This window comes from Sus scrofa, chromosome 15 (genome assembly GCF_054392235.1).
Source record: "Sus scrofa isolate SSC_HxYL_T2T_F1_AM1 chromosome 15, Sscrofa_HxYL_maternal_Yorkshire_Landrace_v2.0, whole genome shotgun sequence".
NCBI lineage: Eukaryota > Metazoa > Chordata > Mammalia > Artiodactyla > Suidae > Sus > Sus scrofa.
This window is the reverse complement of record NC_139397.1, coordinates 114,187,878-114,207,874: the sequence shown is the minus strand read 5'-3', so window position 1 is coordinate 114,207,874 and position 19,997 is coordinate 114,187,878. Positions and strand designations below refer to the sequence as shown.

General features: G+C 36.9%; 1 protein-coding gene across 12 annotated transcripts in view; it reads left to right on the top strand.

The window, feature by feature from the left end:
* Positions 1–19,997, top strand: part of DNAH7 (dynein axonemal heavy chain 7) — a 262,758-nt gene that overhangs the window by 155,208 nt on the left and 87,553 nt on the right. For all 12 annotated transcript variants that reach the window (XR_014830006.1, XM_085000229.1, XM_085000233.1 and 9 more), the window contains 6 exons: positions 746–975; positions 4,393–4,723; positions 7,146–7,492; positions 9,167–9,347; positions 13,062–13,247; positions 18,179–18,342. Coding sequence is in view for 11 of the 12 variants with exons in the window: in XM_085000229.1 (XP_084856355.1) it covers positions 746–975; positions 4,393–4,723; positions 7,146–7,492; positions 9,167–9,347; positions 13,062–13,247; positions 18,179–18,342 (1,439 nt within the window). In the remaining variant the exon portion in view is untranslated. The remainder of the gene's footprint in view (positions 1–745; positions 976–4,392; positions 4,724–7,145; positions 7,493–9,166; positions 9,348–13,061; positions 13,248–18,178; positions 18,343–19,997) is intronic.

Below are 19,997 nucleotides of genomic sequence, written 5' to 3'. Positions count from 1 at the left end.
GATTAGAAATTGAGAGTATGATTTGAGCTCATTTGCATTTGATAAGACCACTCTGGCAGCTATATAGAGCATAGGACACTCTTGGAATATTCCAGGGAGATGATAACAGAGAGTCGAACTGGGTTGATGAATAGAAAGGATTTGAAAATTATGTTAGGTCTGGTGCCTGTAGAACTTGATACGGGTGGATGTAGGATTGAGGAAGAGGAGAGGGATCAAGGATGAATCCTGCATTATGGCTTGAGCAACCGGTGGATGGTAGTGATGTTTACTAAGCTGGGGAAGACCGCAATTATTTGGGGAGAGATAAGGGTCATGTTATAGGTTTGTTGAGTTTGAGACGGTTATGAGAAAAATCAAGGAGATGGTCGTTCATATAGTTTTGGAGTTTAGAGTAAAGGATAGGAGTATTACCTCAGAGAATTGCTGGCAGAATTAAATGAGATAATAGTAGAAGGCACACAAAAGAGGGTCATTCTCTAAGTTTGGTTCCTTTCCTCTTCCTTGCTCCTGTAACACTCATGAACAATTGCTCTAACCCCTGAATAAACCATGAAGGGTTAATATTACATGCACTAGTGACTGGCTCCCTGTCCTTGCAAGGACTTGAAGTTCCTCATGAGTATCTGTCCCATCCTATGCCTCATACTTTCCCCTGCATTTCCAAAGTTGTGAAGGACTGCAGTAGTAACAGACTCCCATCAGTAACTTTGATCATGTGCTAAAGCGTTTATCTTAAATTTAGTCCTGGCCTGAAGATGCGCTGCAGGCAGTTGCCTCCCGCTTCTTGGAAGATATTGAAATGTCAGAGGAAATACGAGGTGGCTGTATTGAGATGTGTAAAAGCTTCCACACTTCTACTATAGATTTATCGACATCGTTCCATGTTGAACTTCAAAGATATAATTACGTGACTCCTACCTCTTATCTTGAATTAATCTCTACCTTCAAACTGTTGTTGGAAAAGAAAAGAAGGTAACAATGAAATTTCTTTTTTTTTTTCTTTCTTTCTTTCTATTTTTTTTTTTTTTAGGGCCACACCTGCAGCATATGGAGGTTCCCAGGCTAGGGTTCTATTCAGAGCTGTAGCCTCTGTCCTATGCCAGAGCCACAGCAAAGCTGGATCCGAGTCTGAGACCTATACCACAGCTCATGGCAACACTGGATCCTTAACCCACTGAGCAAGGCCAGGGATCAAACCCATGTCCTCAAGGATGCTAGTTGGGTTTGCTAACCACTGAACCACAATGGGAACTCCAAAATTTCTTGTTTCCAAGTAAGCTGAGGTGGTTTTAAAACACTCATGTCGACAAAAATAGCACAGCATGACGTGATACAGACATTTCGTATGTTATGTGTACACACACATATATGCTGTGAGTTTTGTTAAATTGTTAAATGATTTACTCCACAAACATTTTTAGGGTAGGAAGCAGGGCATATTCTCTTGTGCAGATGCATTGCCTAGTGTATCACAAATGCATATTCATATTTGTTTAAGGAATGAAGATGTGCCACTTAGAGCTGTGGTAAGGCCCCAGGATACTTTGCAATACTGTTGAGTAAATAGAACTAGTGAGTAATTTTTCTTCAATAAGTAATTAGATAACAGATAAACCTTCTCTTTAGGTATTGAACAGCTGAAACCCAGAAACAGCCAGTCAATATATATAGCCAATTTTCCTCCTTTAAATAAACTCTCGTGTGAAAACATCAATATAAGCATCAATAAACTTGGGTACTATAGAATTTGTCAGTGTGAGCTTTTCATATCATTGAGGTTGACTTTTATTGCAGAAAAGTTTCTTTGGTTCTAAAAATTAATACTTGGACCTCCCTTGTGGCTCACAACATAACTACTCAGCTTTGCTTCTACAGTGGCTGTGACTCAATCCCTGGCTTGGAAACTTCCATATACCACAGGTGGAGTCAAAAAGAAAAAAAAATTTTTTTAAAGAAAAAAAAAGAAAAATTAACACTCAGTATATATATTATAAAATGCAAAAACAAATTACCTGTGAAGTTCTAAGTTTAGAAATTTTAATGATCACCTTTGAGAAAATTATTTAAGCAATTTTTATATTGCATTTATAATTTTTAATATTTTTATTTCCCTATTGAAGTCTGGTTTAACAAACTAGACTTTCCCAAGTACTTAAATAATAAAACCTAGTAAGTTAAACTTACATATATAGTAAGCCTTAAGTTATTTTAAGTATATGACTATTATCTATAAACTTAATGAGATTTTGGAGTTCCTGTTGTGGCTCAGTGGTTAACGAATCCGACTAGGAACCATGAGGTTGTGGGTTCAATCCCTGGCCTTGCTCAGTGGGTTAAGGATCCAGCGTTGCCGTGAGCTGTGGTGTAGGTCGCAGACGTGGCTCGGATCCCACATTGCTGTGGCTGTGGTGTAGGCCGGCGGCTATGGCTCCAATTTGACCCCTAGCCTGGGAACCTCCACGTGCCATGGGAGTGGCCCTAGAAATGGCAAAAAGACAAAAAAAAAAAACAAAACAAAAAAAAACAAAACAAAACAAAACAAAAAACCTTAATGAGATTTTTTACTTAAAAACACAAATTAACTCCATTGTTCAATTTCATGACTTACATTGGACTAAAAGGCAGATCTGTTCATCTAATAAACCAAATTCTTTTAAATACTATATACTTAAAATACCAAATGTGCACAAGATTCTGGACACAATATTAATGCTAAGTTTAATTTTTGCATACTCAATACAGTTCATTCTGAATCTTCCTATGGCTAACCCACTATCGCAGGATTTTAAAGCATGTTCTCTCATATTGTCCAATATGCTCCCTAGATTCTGGTGGAAACTTGTAATGCCTTCCACGGTGGGGGTGTTGTAGCTTTTCCATGTATCATGGCCCATGCTCCTGTGTTTCAATCATACCAATACAAAAAACTCTCCTTTACTTCAACTAGAATTCCCACCCTGTAGCTATTCTTCCCTATTAAGCTAAAGCCTTCACATCTCCTTATAGCCAGGTCGTCTGTAACCCAGAAGCAAGTTATCAGGTTACCTGCCAGGAAACCAGTGTTTTAGCCCACAAAGAGTCACATGGAATGAACCGCCACACTGAAAGTGCTTCATGCTGTGCTTGCTCCACAAGCATTCGACTGAAACCAAACCCACAGATAATATGATAGCCTGTATGAAGTCTCTCAGATCCTACTGCTGTAACATGTTTTGCTCAGAGGGAATCAACATGTGACAAAAGCATAGCATGCCCTCACTTATAAAAATTTTTTTCCTATGATGGCTTTTTCAGTCTTCTCCTGGATACCTATTCCAGCTCAAGCCAGTGAAGCACAGTTAAAGGGTATGCTTCCACCTTTAGGCAGTTATCTGGTTGGTGTGTTACCTACCCCAGCCAACTTTTTGAAGAGAATTTCTAAAACATGTCACCTTTTACTTTTCAAAGTAATGTTTACTTTGAAACATTAGGGCATATCTCAAATATTTAAAACGAAACAAATTATAAACAAGAGTCTTCTCTGTTCATCATGTATAATTTCTTCTAGAATATATATGAATGCAGATACAAATTACATTAAAATATTATGTTATTTTGAATCAGTTATTATTTCCTTATAATAATTTTCACCAAAAGATTATAGAGCTTTATTAACTATTGGGAACTTTTAAACAAAAAAATTCTTGTTTCAAGGCACATAATACATCTTAGAATTATTCACCACATTTGGCAACACTCTAAAGAATATTTTGGGCACTGAAGTCTATTTAAAAGAAGTGATTATAAGAAGATTTTAAGGAACAATAATGCTTTTGGAGTAACCTTCCCAAGGTGACTAATTTTGGAGACACATCATTCATTTTGATGTAGAAGGTTCCTTGCCTTATATTTAGTGTATTTAGCTTTTGAGTTTGTTATATGCCTAGATATTGTGTTAGGTACTGGAAATACAAAACCTCCCAAGACTTACCGTCTACTTTTAGTTACACACAATCTAAAGTTCTCAAGTTCAATTAAAGAAAATTTGTTTATGGCCACATCCATGGCATATGGAAATTCCTGGGCCAGGGACTGAATACTAGCCGCAGTTGCAAACCATACTGCAGTGGTGGCAACAGCAGATCTTTTAACCCACTGTCCAGGCAGGGATGGAACCTGTGCTTCTGCAGCGACCCCAGCCACTGCAGTTGGATTCTTAAGCCACTGTGCCACAGTGGGAACTCCAAGAGTTCATGTATTTGACAAATTGTTAATACAGTTGAAAATCTTTCAATCCACTTCTTTAGTTACACCTTGCAAAAGCCTGAAAAGCTCAAGAAAACTTCATTTTTTCCTTGAATAAGGAGTTAGAGCCTGATAGCTAACCTTGTTTTATCTCTTTGCTTTCAGCGAAGTAATGAAAATGAAAAAGAGATACGAAGTGGGTTTGGATAAACTGGATTCTGCTTCATCTCAAGTAGCCACAATGCAATTTGAGTTAGAGGCGCTGCACCCTCAATTAAAAGTTGCTAGCAAAGAGGTTGATGAAATGATGGTAATCATTGAGAGGGAGTCTGTAGAAGTTGCCAAAACTGAAAAAATAGTGAAGGCTGATGAAATAATAGCAAATGAACAAGCTATGGCTGCCAAAGCCATCAAAGATGAATGTGATGCTGACCTGGCAGAGGCTTTGCCGATATTAGAGTCAGCACTAGCTGCCCTTGACACTCTCACTGCACAGGTAAGAGCATAGCCATGGACTTGCTGGGAGACATGGCATCAGAGCTTAAGAAAGTACTTAACATTGTGTGCTACAATCTAGTCTGTCTTTCCACATTAGTCTCCACATTTAATGCAATTGAAATCATTGTCGAGTTAGCAAAAAGTTCCCCTGATTTACACGGGGAAAAAGAAAAGTAATATACATGCATGACTAAGCAACTTTGAAAAAGAAGAAAGCTACCAAATGTTATAACCTACCATGTGACAACTGGTATTTCAGGAACTTTACATAACAACTTTAACTGACTCAATTATATATTTTAATTCTAGGCTCACCTTTTTCATATTTTAGACACCTCTAATTGGAATATGCTTTATAGCATATGTGATAAAGTGTTGTGTCAGGGTTTGTCAATGTTTAATTTTATGTGATACATAAAATAATAATATAGTTTGTTATATTCTATGATACCATATCTTAGCTTTGAAATGTATTAAAAATTAAAATGTAAAAAGGAACATTTCAATTAAGAAAAATAAAGATAAATTTTAAAAAATAGTGTTGGGAATTTCCTGGTGACTCAGTGAGTTAAAGATCTGGTGGTGTCACTGCTGTGGCGCGGTTTTAATCCACTGCCCAGGAACTTCTGCATGCTGTGGATGCAGCCAAAAAATAAAAAATAAAATAAAACAAAATGAGGGAAATGAGTGTCTCTAAGAAAAATAGTGTTGGGGATCTTGGCTAAACTTTTAGGTGAGGTCAGGGAGAAAGTGTTAGATACTTTCTTCACACTGTACTCCCAAATAGATTTCAAATTGAAATTTAAACATAAATAGTTATATTACTATAAAATAGTAGACAGTGTAGTTCAGATATTAATAATCTTATAAAATAAGACATAGGATTTATTTGGTATAAGAGAAATTAGAAAAAAACCACTAAGCAATATTGTTTGATAGCTATGCTCCAGATACTTTTTTTTTTTTTTTGTCTTTTTGCCATTTCTTGGGCCACTCCCGCGGCATATGGAGGTTCCCAGGCTAGGGGTCTAATCGGAGCTGTAGCTGCTGGCCTACACCAGAGCCACAGCAACACAGGATCTGAGCCACATCTGCAACCTACAGCACAGCTCAGGGCAATGCTGGATCCTCAACCCACTGAGCAAGGCCAGGGATCGAACCCGCAACCTCTTGGTTCCTAGTCAGATTCGGTAACCACTGAGCCATGATGGGAACTCCCTGCTCCAGATACTCTTGTATTTTTCATAAATAATAAAAAATTTTTTAAGGTAATGAATTTTGGTATCTAAACACCAACACATTTTGTTTGATGTAAACACCATGGATCTGGAGTTCCTGCTCTGGTATAGTAGATTAATGATCCAGCTTGTCTCTGTGGAGATGTGGGTTCGATTCCCAGTCCAGCACAATGGGTTAAGGATCCAGCGTTGCTATAGCTGTAGCACAGGTCACAGCTGTGGTTTGAATTTGGTCTCAGGCCTGGGAACTTATGTATGCCTTATGGGTCAGCCGAAAAAGACAAATACAAAACATCATGAATTGAAATTTAGAAATGTTGAAAAAAATCTTTAAACTACATGATAAATAAAAGACTGATATGCTCTATGTGAAAAGCTCTTATAAATCAATTAGGAAAAAATAACTCTGAGATAACATCTTAAATTATATAAAAAGTACTAACTCACAAAGGAGGAAATTCAAATAGTATCATGAAAATATATATCACTTATATTTAAAAAATACAGATCAAGATAAAATTTCTTTTGCCTGTCAGAATGCCTGCCAGTGTCACTAATGGTTTATGTAGTAAAACATGCACCTTTACATACTTTCTGGAGGGCAGTTTGTCAATATTTGTTGAAAGTTTTAAAAAATATATTAAAACTTTAATTCAACATGACAATTGTAATAGTAAAAAAGAGAAAAAGCATAGCTAGGATATTAGAATTATAGTTCATATATATAGATATATACACACACACACACACTGGAAGGCTGTGCAGCCATTAAAAATGATGTTTAAAAAATTTAAAAAGTTATAACTGATGTGTTTACTAACATGAAAGGATGTTCACTATATATTGCTATTGAAATAGAACAGATTTTAAAACAGTAGGTATGTTAGGTACACTATGATTCCATTGGCTAAAATATGGCATATACTGGTTTATAGCATATCAACAGAGAAAAAGATACAGAAGAATTTAATCTCACATAGATTATCTTTCCCTTATTCTCTTTTGCTTGTAACTGTTCTTTTGGGATAAACTTCTCAACACTTCTGAACACAATTCTATCTGCCACCATTTCTACCCAATGAACTGTGAGTTTCTTTGTGTTCTGGCTTAGTTTGCAAATAGGAACCAATTACAGGTTGTATATAAATGGTTCTTTTTTAAAAATTAGTATGTTATTTTCAGGACATAACAGTGGTAAAATCCATGAAGAGCCCTCCTGCTGGTGTCAAGCTTGTTATGGAAGCTATATGCATCTTGAAAGGCATCAAAGCTGACAAAATCCCTGACCCAACAGGTTCAGGGAAAAAAATTGAGGATTTCTGGGGTCCTGCTAAAAGACTTCTTGGTGACATTCGATTTCTTCAGTCACTTCATGAATATGACAAGGACAATATTCCTCCAGCTTACATGAACATCATAAGAAAAAATTATATTCCAAATCCAGATTTTGTTCCAGAAAAGATTAGAAATGCTTCGACAGCAGCCGAAGGTCTATGCAAATGGGTCATAGCAATGGATTCATATGACAAGTAAGTACTAACAAAAAGAAAATGAACGGGTGTGTTTCATTTTCAGGTTTGATCATTTAGGTAATATAAAACTTAAGAGCTACATAAGTGAGAGCCTCCTTAGAAAACTATGTGAAATACCTGCCATGACATGATATGACTGGAGGCAAAATTATACCAACTAAATGTTATATAACACAGTGATACTAAAAGTTTTTGGACTCAGGCACACTTTACACTCTTAAAAATTATTGTAGACCCCCTAAAGTGTTAATAACTACCATATTAGAAATTAAAACTGAGAATTTAAAAAATATATACTACTAATTCATTTTTATTTTTTATATACATATTTTTTATTTTCCCAATACATTATTTTTTTTCCTACTGTACAGCATGGTGACACAGCTACACATAAAAGCAATAAAAACTTTACCTGTTTATATAAATAATTTATTTTATCTTCTAAAAATGCACATTTTCAAAAAATTTCTAAGAAGGTGTTTTAAGAAGGGGTTTTTTATTATACATTTACAAATCTCTTTAATATGTGCTTCAGTAGAAGACATCTGGGCTCTCGAATGTGCATATTCATTCAGTCTGTTGTGGGATATATTGTTTTGACTGAAGAAATGAAGAAGATACTTCATCACACAGATGTCTAGTTGCACAAGGGAGGACTTCATGGAGTCCCTGAAGGGGAGGGGACATGTTTTGGACCACATTTTGAAAACCACCCTTAACATAATATTCTTTGTTGAGATCAGCAGCCTTTTTTGATGACTGCATAAGAAATATTTATATCATATACACAACAGGGTAAAAATTTGATTATTTCTTCAGAAAGCAACTATTATAGGCTGTCTTTCAAACTCATATACAGTATGAATCATTGTACATGCTATATGTGTTTTGGACTATGATACACTGTGCTAATGATACATTTTAGTTTTATGTTTTATCATTTATTTAGAAAGATAACATGGCTGATTCCATTTTCCAGAGAGAAGAAAATTTAGACCCATTCTTTTTCCTATATAATCCCTTTTATTACCAACACCTATATGCATAAGATAGCTGGTTTTAGTTAAGGGTATATTCTGAATTTTTTTAAAAAAAGTAAAATATAAAGACAGAAGTGGTATTCTTAGATGTAATTAATAAACCTAGAAAAGAAAAAGAGTTTGGGAACTGAGGAGGTTGGGGGGCACAGAAAAAATCGTTTTAACTATTGTGAAATGAAAATAAAATAGTAATATTAATCCACAAAAATAATAAATTAAGATGAAAAAGTAAAATAAGATTGATAAAATACCCTTCTTCTTATCATCATTAAATTTTAATGAATTAGGCTACTTTCTGCAAACATTGTAATATTTTACATGTATGTACTTATTCCCTTTTTTCCAAAATCGCAAAAATTCACCCTGGCAACAAGTTGAATATTTTATTTGGAGTAAAAAAATGACTTATTTGAAAACATTATGTGTATTTGGTGTCTATTTTAATAGCCATGTTTTATGTGCTGGGGTCAGGTTGACTGTTAGATGAAATATAGAATAGAGTAATCCGTGTAGGTTGTACATAAAGGTGTGTTTTGAGTTATAGTAAGGATATTAGAGAAGTAAATTCAGGGATGGAAAATGCACTAGATTATGAAACATGTATTTAATTTTCCAATTTTACTTTTGGCAGAGTGGCAAAAATAGTAGCTCCTAAAAAGATAAAACTGGCTGCAGCTGAAGGGGAACTTAAAATTGCCATGAATGGTCTTAGAAAGAAACAGTCAGCCCTTCGAGAAGTTCAGGACAAGTTGGCCAAGCTTCAGGACACACTTGAACTTAATAAACAGAAGAAGGCTGACTTGGAAAACCAGGTATGGGATAATATAGACTAATATGAGCAAATCCTCAATTATTATCAATAAGAATGATGTCACACTGGCACAAATACAGCAATCCTGTTTTCCTCCTGGTAGGAGGTTAGCAAACAGTGGCCCACGGGTCAAATCTACCATTCCCAGTTTTCGTACGGCCCATAAGCTAATGATGGTTTTGACATTTTTAAATGATTACACATTAAATGATTATATAAGTACCTATAGAATATCCTTAATTTTGCCTCTTGGTCCACAAAGCCTAAAATATTTACCTTCTGTCTCTTTATCCTCCAGAAGAAAAAAAAAATTGCCAACCATCTCTGCTGTGGATTACTAGAATATTGAGCTATTATTTTTTTTTTGAAGTATAGTTGATTTACAATGTTGTGTTAATTTCTGCTATATAGCAAAGTGATTCAGTTTATATATATATATAAGGTATACATATGTTTTTTATATCATCTTTTCCATTATGGTTTATCTCAGGATAGTGAATATAGTTCCCTGTGCTATGCCGTAGGACCTTGTTTTATCTATCTGCCCTATATAAAATAAGTTTGCATCTTCTAAGTCCAAACTCCTATTCTGTCTTTCTCGAATCTTCCTTGGCAACCACAGGTCTATTCTCTATGTCTGTGAATCCGTTTCTATTTGGAAGATAGATTTATTTGTATCATTTTTTTAGAATCCATATATATTTATTCTTTCTCCGGTTTTCTTCCCTTAGTATAATAATCTCTAGGTCCATCCACATTCCTGCAAATGGTATTATTTCATTCTTTTTGTGTGTGTGTGTGGTATTTATACACACATATATACCATATATTCTTTATCCATATACCTGCTGATGGATATTTAGGTTGTTTCCATTTCTTGGCTACTGAGAATAGTCCTGCTATGAACATAGGGGTGCATGTATCTTTCAATTATAGTTTTGTCCAGATATATGCCTAGGAGTGGGATTGCTGGATCATATGTTAGTTCTATTTTTAGTTTTCTGAGGAACTTCCATATTGTTTTCCATAGTAGCCGCACCACCTTATGTTCCTACCAACACTGTAGGAGGATTCTCTTTTCTCCACATCCCCTCCAACATTTGTTATTTGTAGACTTCAAAAATATTTTTGGCTGTGCCCACAGCATACAAAAGTTCCCAAGCCAGGAATTGAATCTGCATCACAGCCATGACCCAAGCCACAGCAGTGAAAATGCCAAATCTTTTAAATTCTAGGTCACCAGGGAACTCCTGTAGATTTTTAAATGATGGCCATTTGACCACTGTGAGGTGGTACCTCACTGTAGTTTTGATTTGCATTTCTCTAATAATTAGTGATGTTGAGCATTTTTTCATATACCTGATGACCATCTGTATGTCTTCTTTGGGGAAATGCGTTTTTATGTCTTCTGCATAGCTATGCTCTTTCTTGCTATACTAGTCTGCTTCTTTCCATGGGATAAGTGCACAAATTCTGTGTTTGAACATTAGGTGTCATTGTGCTAATCTTATAAAATGTGATCTATTATTAGGCTTGGTTTCAAAGTGATCAGTTTTAGTTTAAATAATATAACTAAAAGATGAGTATGTGATTGCACATTCTGATCATTTTCAGCTGTTTTCTGTTTAAAATTTTTTATTTTTTATAATAAATTGTTGGAAAATTATGATACTGTGAAATGTATGTATGTATGTGTACTAAAAATCTGCTTTTAAAAGAGAAATTTTAGCTGAAGTATTTTTACTTAGTAGTTTCTGCTGGCAACTTTGTTATATTCTAAGACTTGATTCAACATTTTAATATCATTAAAGAAGAATGGGTAAAGAAAGAAACTAGGAAGCAAAAGATACTAAAAGAGGAGTTCCCGTCGTGGCGCAGTGGTTAACGAATCCGACTAGGAACCATGAGGTCGCGGGTTCGGTCCCTGCCCTTGCTCAGTGGGTTAACGATCCGGCGTTGCCGTGAGCTGTGGTGTAGGTTGCAGACGCGGCTCGGATCCTGCGTTGCTGTGGCTCTGGCGTAGGCCGGTGGCTACGGCTCCGATTAGACCCCTAGCCTGGGAACCTCCATATGCCGCGGGAGCGGCCCAAGAAATAGCAACAATAACAACAACAACAAAAAGACAAAAAGACAAAAAAAAAAAAAAAAAGATACTAAAAGAGGGAAAATTAAAAGAGAAAGATTTCCATTTAGGAAGTATAAAAAATACTGCCAATTTGTATATCTTTGCCTTTTTAAACCTATCTTTAGATAAACTGATATAGTGTTTTATATCTTTTCATCTAAAAGCATTTGTTTTGTATAAATATTAACAGCATTGGAAAAATTATAAATGAAATTTTTTTCAAATATTATTAATGTATAGTTGATTTAAAATATTGTGTTAATTTCTGCTGTAGAGCAGAGTAACTCATATGTATGGAAAAAATATTTATGTATACTTTTTCATATATGTATTTGTGCATATATATTTTTTTTCATATTCTTTTCCATAATTGTTTATCTCAGGATATTTAATATAGTTCCCTGGGCTGTACAGTAGGACCTTATTTTTTACCCATCCTATGTGTAATAGTTTGTCTCTGCTAATCTCAAACTCCCAATCTTTCCCTTCCCCAGTGGCCCCCTTGGCAACTACGAATCTATTCTCTGTGTCTGTGAGTCTGTTTTCATTTTGTAGATATGTCCATTTGTGTCCTATTTTAGATTCCACATATAAGTAATATCATATAGTATTTGTCTTTCTCTTTCTGACTTACTTCACTTAATATGATAACCTCTAGGTCCATCCATGTTGCTGCAAATTCTTATTATAAAATAATCAAAATGTCTCTGCTTTTATCAGTTATTTACTTCTTGTCATGTAAATTATTTCATTTTGAACTTTAAGATAACTTTTATTACTTAACCTTGTAATCTCTAAAAATAATGATGCTAAATCACTTAAAATTAATCAAAATAATTCAGGTATTCTACTGGAATATTGCTACTGCATGGGTTGAAATGGCTTTTCCCCCAGTTTGCCACATTCATAATTACCCTTCCTCTTTTTTAAAATGACATTACCTAATTATGTATAATCAAACTTGGTTGACAGTCTTACACATAAAGTAGTCTCTCAGCTGTTGATTGATGTCCTAATTTAAGGTTAATTGCAAGTGTCTGGGTGTAGGTTGACACAATTTAACAACTTGAAAATTGTGCTTTGTAAGTAAGTATAAATTATTAAAACTTTTAAACATTTAACCTTTAAATTATCATTAAATCAACCAAATGAGGGGAAAACGTTCATAGAATATTTAAAGTAAAATGCGTTTAGATTATTAAAATGAAGGGGAAACATCTATATTTGCAAGAAAATGTCCTTTATTACTTAATTAACTTTCATTTCCTCATAATGTAGTTCACTTCCGTAAATAGAGCTGTTCTCGGCATTGTATGATAAATATCTGTTATGAATTTCATAAATTATATTAAAGTACACACTTTATTATGGAAAAAAATTCTAAAAGGTCATGGACTTTCTAGTCTTCATAGCGAGACATCTCAATATGTTTCTTTTATTTTTTTATTTTTTAACATGTTTCTTTTAGAGTGTTAAAAAATTACGGGTGTAAGTTTGTAATTAAAAATTTTATGTCTGAGGGCAAAATCTTGCAGAATTTTTAACTTATTCTACTTGTGGATGTTGATAAAATTCAATTCTATTTTTGAGGTTGATTTGTGCAGCAAAAAGCTAGAACGAGCCGAACAGTTGATCGGTGGCCTTGGGGGTGAGAAAACACGATGGAGCCAAACATCTCTGGAGCTGGGGCATCTGTACATCAACCTGACGGGGGACATCCTCATTTCCTCAGGGGTCGTGGCCTACCTGGGAGCCTTTACATCTAACTATCGCCAGGTAAGAAGTACTAGTCAACCTCTAAGTTCTCTTCCTGACTCTCCCATTACAACCAACATTAACCTTAGGGGGTTTTGCTTGTTTGTTGGGATTTTTTGGTAAGTACAGGGGAGAAAAATATTTTCAAGTGATTTCTAGTTGTGTATTTTAGTTATTCTATAAATTAGCTTGGTAGCCAAAATGTATCAAATTCTCTTCTAAAATCAAATTGCCCTAGACACAACAAGATCTACTCTAGAATGTAATGTGAAATGGTAGACCTTAATGATAAAATTTCAGTTCTTAAATATTAAAATATCGGAATTTTTTAAGGTGTGTGTGTGTTTAATTAACTACTCTCTGAGTCTCAATATCATTTTGGAAACTAAACATTTATGGGATGAAAAGGTGAGCGTGCCTACAACCCAATCCATAAGTGGTTTCTTTCCTTAGAAAACAAATACCAAGTTCCCTGCTTTGAATTCCTGCCTCTTTGATTGATTCTGCTTCATCTTCTCCTTGACCCAACTCTTAGGCACCCTTCTTCACTCAGCTTTTTTCTTCTACATTTCACTCCCTTTCTCAATGAGACCTAGCATATTCTTCGGCTCTATTTAGGTGTACAATCCAGGACATAGCCCTGTCAAAGCAGGAGGAGAGATTTAGATAAAGGTAATGATAATAAGGAGAAGGGAGAAATTCAAAACATTTGGCAGTGGCTTCTGGTGTCAAGAGAAGAAGAGAGAGTGTGGGTGTGGGGCTTTATTGTTTTACAAAGCATTTGCTTATGCCTGGTCTCTATTGAGCTTCACTTAATTTCAGGGCTTTCTCTTAACCAGGGATAATTCTTGGTGGCCACTGTTTTGGTTTGTTTATTTTTAACCAAACTGGTTTAAAATCCTCACATTGATCATGCTTCTGTCTTTAATCTTTTGAATTCTGGTAGCCCTTGTCCTGGTGCCTTCATATTCTTCTTAGTTTTCTCTCTTCATTTGTGTCTTTGAATGACTGTAGTTATGGCCTTAACATCTCGTAGTTCAAATAATTAACATTTAACATGACACTACTTACCTGGTCATAGACTTGTTTGCTCGACAGTGTTAGAGACTGAGGTGTATAAAGATTAAGAGAATTGCTCAGAGCCACACTCCAGTTAATGACAGAGAAGAAGTGAGATTCGTTGTTGCCTGAATCCTAATTTAGCACTGTTTCTACTCTTCTATATCAACTTGGAACAATGAAAGAGGTAGCTGCAGACCCCTCTACCCCTTCCCTCCTCTCTTGGTTCCCAGCACACCTCAGGGTGTCTGCTCTGGCTCCTGGTTAGCCTTCCAGTGCTGTACTGGAAGTCACCAGCCAAGACCACTCTTCCCAACCCAGCCCTCTCTGACAGACTTGTTCCACTGGATCTTGCTGATTCTCCAGGCCCCTGCTTCCACCAGAGGGGTGGCTGCCAATCAGACCAACCCAGAAAGGTTTCAAGGAGCACTGAGGTCCAGGACTGAGTCCTTGGAATTTACTGGCAGAAGCAAAGCAGCTATTGAGCTAGATACAGGCTTATAGGTCCTTCAGTGACTCATGTCCACTCTCCCCACCCCTGATCCAGGCAGACATACTTTCCCATCCCACCTCAACTGTAAAGACAGCTTTATCTCTTCCTTGCTTCACTACAGCAAACTAGCCTTTTATTTAACTAGTCTCTAATGTCATTTTTCCTTCCTGTGAATTCATTCTCTGAATCCTACTCTGTAACCATCTCTTTTATCTATTTCTCCCAGGCCTGGGCAGCCAGCATCTAACACTCCCATCCAAAGCTTCTAAGCATAAGGTTATAGTGGCAACTTCAGTGCTCTGCCCAGATTCCCACCTGGCTTCCTGTGCTTTCATGTCCAACAACCAGCACCTGTAGCTATTTTGGCAGACTTCCCTTGGGTTCTTAGAACTTCCTTTGTCCATTGCTGGGGAAGCTAAAATTGCCTGGGAACTTACTTTCCTCGGGAGTGGACCTTAATGAATGACTGACAGAGGTGGGAGCGTGAGAATGTCTCCCTTTCCTCTGGTTGGAGCAGCTCCAAGGAATGACATACACTCCCTGTAGGATCAAGCTGAAACCACCTGTACAGAACTTTGGCTGATCCCTCACTTTTCATTGGCTTCTTCCTGATTCCTGTACTGCTCCCTCTGTCATCCCTCCCTTGATAAATCATTTCACATAAATCATGTCAGAGTCTGCTACTGGGAAACCCAAGTGAGACAAAAAGGCCTTACAATGATCTTGGCTCTAACATCAAGGTCTCTGGATACCAAGAGCCCTTACTAAGTAGCTAAACCCCCTCCCTCCAGGCTTGAGTCTGAATAGTTATCAATGATTCATCAACTCCTTTGTAGAGTTTCTGGTACTCTTCATAATAAAATGTAGAAAACTCCAATTCTCCTGGTCTAACTCAGCCCATAGTATTTGATTGCAATGCCCATGCCAAGCCCCCAAACCAAATCCTACAATGTTGTAAGGACATAGTGCCCTGAAGTTGAATTAATTTGTACTTTTTTTTTTTTTTTTTTTGTCTTTTTGCCATTTCTTGGGCCACTCCCGTGGCATATGGAGGTTCCCAGGCTAGGGGTCATATTGGAGCCATGGCCACTGGCCTACACCAGAGCCACAGCAATGTCTGGGTCTGCAGAGCCGGGTCTGCAACCTACACCACAGCTCACAGCAACACTGGATCCTTAGCCCACTGAGTGAGGCCAGGGATTGAACCCACAGCCTCATGGTTCCTAGTCAGATTCGTTAAGCACTGATCCACGATGGGAGCTCCTTGAACTTTCTAAGAGACATTTTCCCTACCAATATCAAAGTCGAAACTGGTGGTGGATATTTTCACAAGATGACACCCTTAATGGTCAGTTTTCCATTTTCACCATCTATCTTATCACCCGATTACTAGCCAAGGCACTTGGCTTGTATTTTTCGGTGCTTGATCAGAGTCTCGTGTTCATTCCGCTGTTCTCTGTTGCTACGCCCTTATGGATGTATAATTGCGCCACTTAAATTTCTAATCCAGAGTTCATCTGTGATAACATCCTATAATTAGCAACATAAACGTCATTCCACAGCTACTATTGCTTTCATTTTCCCTACTTCTCCCCCATGTCATTGGCTATGGTGCCTATACCAGCATCAAGCAATATGGAGAAAACCTTCAGACCTCTCCCCCTCAAATCTTCAGGCCAAAAAAAAAGGGATCAAAACATGCCAGGAAGAACTATGTACTAGGAGACAAAAGCAAACTGGAAATGCTACCTACCTACCCCGCCATCCATTTGGTCAGGCCACCTGTTCCTCTTATCAACAACCAACTCAAACCAAATACAAAACCCAGATGATCGATATTAAGTATTCCTGAGAGTCCTGTCTTAACTCAGTTTTGAATCATTATTAACAATTCTCTTTTGTGGGCAGTTTGCTAAGCCCTCACCCCATCCATTTCCTTATCAGTCTCTGATGCAACCGAGTTACAATTAGCACATACCCAACTTCCAGATACCCTCCAGCTTCCTAATACCCCAGCACAGCCTCTTCTTCCTTGTGCTTTAGGAACTATTCAAAAGACCCCATCCTCAGGAAGCCCAAAACCTAGCTAACCCCACCCCACACTGCTTGATGTATAGAAAGCCCCTTACAGTTCCACCTTGCTGTTACCCTGTGTCTAGGTGCAGCCTCCTGTGCGGCACCTTTCTCTCAATAGGAGCTGTAAGTAATAGAGTTCTTCCTTTCATCTATGTAAGTGTCTCTGTGTTATGTCCCATCATCCAAGGAAGCTTTTATCATACCTAAGATCATGTAATGATGAGACAGAAGCCTGGCACACAACAGCTTAATCAAAAGAAAAATCAACGTCATCAGTAAATGAGGAATTTGAAATCATGAGCCATTGATGGAACACAATGGGAAGAACACATTATCATTTCTGTGGTATTCCTGCCAAAGTAATTAATCTGCATGACCTGAACTGAATCATGAGAGAACATCACAGAGGCCTAATTGTGAGGCATTCTCCAGAATAACTGGCTAATCAAGATCATGAAAGTTATCAACTGTCCCCAAACTATCATAGCCTTTCATGTGCAAACGTAAAGGAATATTGGTCCAATCTATTGCACAGGAACCCCAGAGTGATTGTAGTGTCCACCATGCCCTCTCAGACAGTGTCAGTTGGCACACACAGCATCCTCATTTGCCCATGAACTGGTACAAACCCCACATTTCCACCTTTTCCTCACCTCTTCCTAAACTGTTTTCTCTCCAATCATGTCTTTCACTATTTCTGAACCCTTTGATCTGTAACCTCAAATTGGACCTTGATTTCTGATTTTCTAAGTGTGCACCTAGACTTGAAGTACCCTTCTGGTTCCTGAGCATTTTAGCAAACTGTGCCCCAGATGGGGTATCCCAAACTCCAGTACATGCCCTGATATTTATTGGCGCCGAAAATCCTGCTGTGGTTTCTCCCCAGGACACATGACAGCCAGACGCAAATGTTTTCTATGTCCCCTACCACTTCCAATTAGATTTATTTTTATACATAATTTTGTAGTATGGTGTGCTGATATTTGTAATTCGAAGAAAATAGGTAGAAAAACCTGGCGATTTCCATATACTTTGTAAAGTGAAGCTTTGAAATCATAATTGGCAACTATTTTTTCCAGATACTAAATTCTGGGTAAGTGGTCTGTCTAAATTTTATCTTAACATTAGATAGAATTAATTTTCACTTGAATACATAGTAGAGCTCCTAAATTATAATTTTACTTCAAAATGTGAAAAAAAAGTTATTTTGAGGTAGAGTTTCAGTAATGGTTTGTTGACTCAAAGTGTAACCAAGGAGTTTACAAAGCATTTATTTGGCAACCTCCAGCCTCATTTCTGTATCCTTCTGTGTATGTCTTAAAAGAACCAAATCAAAGAGTGGACAAACTCGTGCAGAGGAAGAGACATCCCCTGCTCTGATGATTACTCGCTTATGAATATCTTGGGAGAAGCAGTGACAATTCGTGCCTGGAATATTGCTGGATTACCTTCTGACTCATTTTCTATTGATAACGGGATCATCATAATGTAAGAAAAATATTTTTCTCACCAATAATCTATTAATCAGTGGATTTATTTATCTGTGCACCTTTTTAACACTCACAGCTAGTAAACTTTTATAGTTGAAAAAAGCTTTACTTAATTAGCTAAGTTAAATATGAATAATCACTTCCTTCTCCTATTAAGATTGGAATAGTTGAGTATTGAAGACAGTAGTAAAAAAACCAAAAACCCAAAATGACTTTTGCTTAATTTTTCATCAATTTCTAACACATAGAGCAAAACCCTGCCTTAAATTCTGAAGTCCAAAATTTTCGTTCCCATAGAATATAGGCTTTTGTTATTGCAAGTCAATAAATCGTGCAGAAATGGATTTGTGGTGGTGATGTCTTAGTCTCTGCTGGGTGTGGGACCAACATAAATGATACGGATGCATTTCTGGGTTCTGGGCTGGTTGGGGCTTTTAAAATAGTGGTACTGTTCCTAGGAGTCTCCTGGTGAATAGGAAAATCCCATGGAGATTGGGCTGAGAGAATACTGGAGGCTTATCCAGCCTCACCTTTCCCCCACTTCTCACCTCCCAGAATCCAAAGGCCTGAATGGGAGGACGAGCATTAACTGTGTTATTTTCAAGGTCACGTTACCATGGGTTTCCTATCACTGAGCCTGTCTTCTTGGAGGTCTTAACATGTTGGGAATAGCGTGGGTAAACTATCAGTAGGAATGTTCAGCTCTGTGTTTCACGTCTATTTTGATTAGTTGTTTACTCCTGAAAAAGCAATTGATCTGATAGGACTTAATTTAAATTAAAAATGGTTGAGGCATGTAAATTTTTTAAATAGAATCAACCACTCTGTGAAAGTCAGCTGTTATTAAAATTTTGTGTATGTTGGGAGTTCCTGTCATGGTGCAGCAGAAACAATCTGACTAGGAACCATGAGGTTGTGGCTTCGATCCCTGATCTCACTCAGTGGATTAAGGATCTGGTGTGGCCGGGTGAGCTATGGTGTAGGTTGCAGACTCGGCTCGGATCCTGCATTGCTGTGGCTCTGGCGTAGGCTGGCAGCTGTAGCTCCGATTAGACCCCTAGCCTGGGAACCTCCATATGCCACTGGTGTGGCCCTAAAAAGAAAAAAATATATATATGTGTAATATTTATGAAGATTATTCTACCAATTTAAACTTAGGTGAACAAATTTCTTTACTGCTCAACAAATGATCCTGACATACAGACTTTTTTAGCATTTGTTTACTGAAGTGTTCTAAAAAGATTTGAAGTATGTGCAGTTTGAATATATCATAAAACAGGATAAAATCTGATGAAACCACCTACAGAAGTTAAAGAGGCAGTTACCATTAGGTCCTTGAGACAAACTAATCCCTATGATTGGGTCTTGAATTAAGTTCACGGCTTTCTGAAAACTAAAAAAAAAAAAAAAAAAAAAAAAAAAAAAAAAAAAACGGAAAAGTTGTGTCACACAGTTCTCATTTTTTTAATCAAACAGATCTTACTTAGGAAAACAAATCTTTTCAGGAAATAAACTTACATTTAATTATTCCATTGGTTTGGAGAAGATAATCAACTTTTCTTTGCAGGACTAAAATTAAGCACAATGTATTGTCCTCCCTGATCCAAGGGGACCTAATTAGCACTAATGGAGGGAAAATAGCAAATGAGGGCA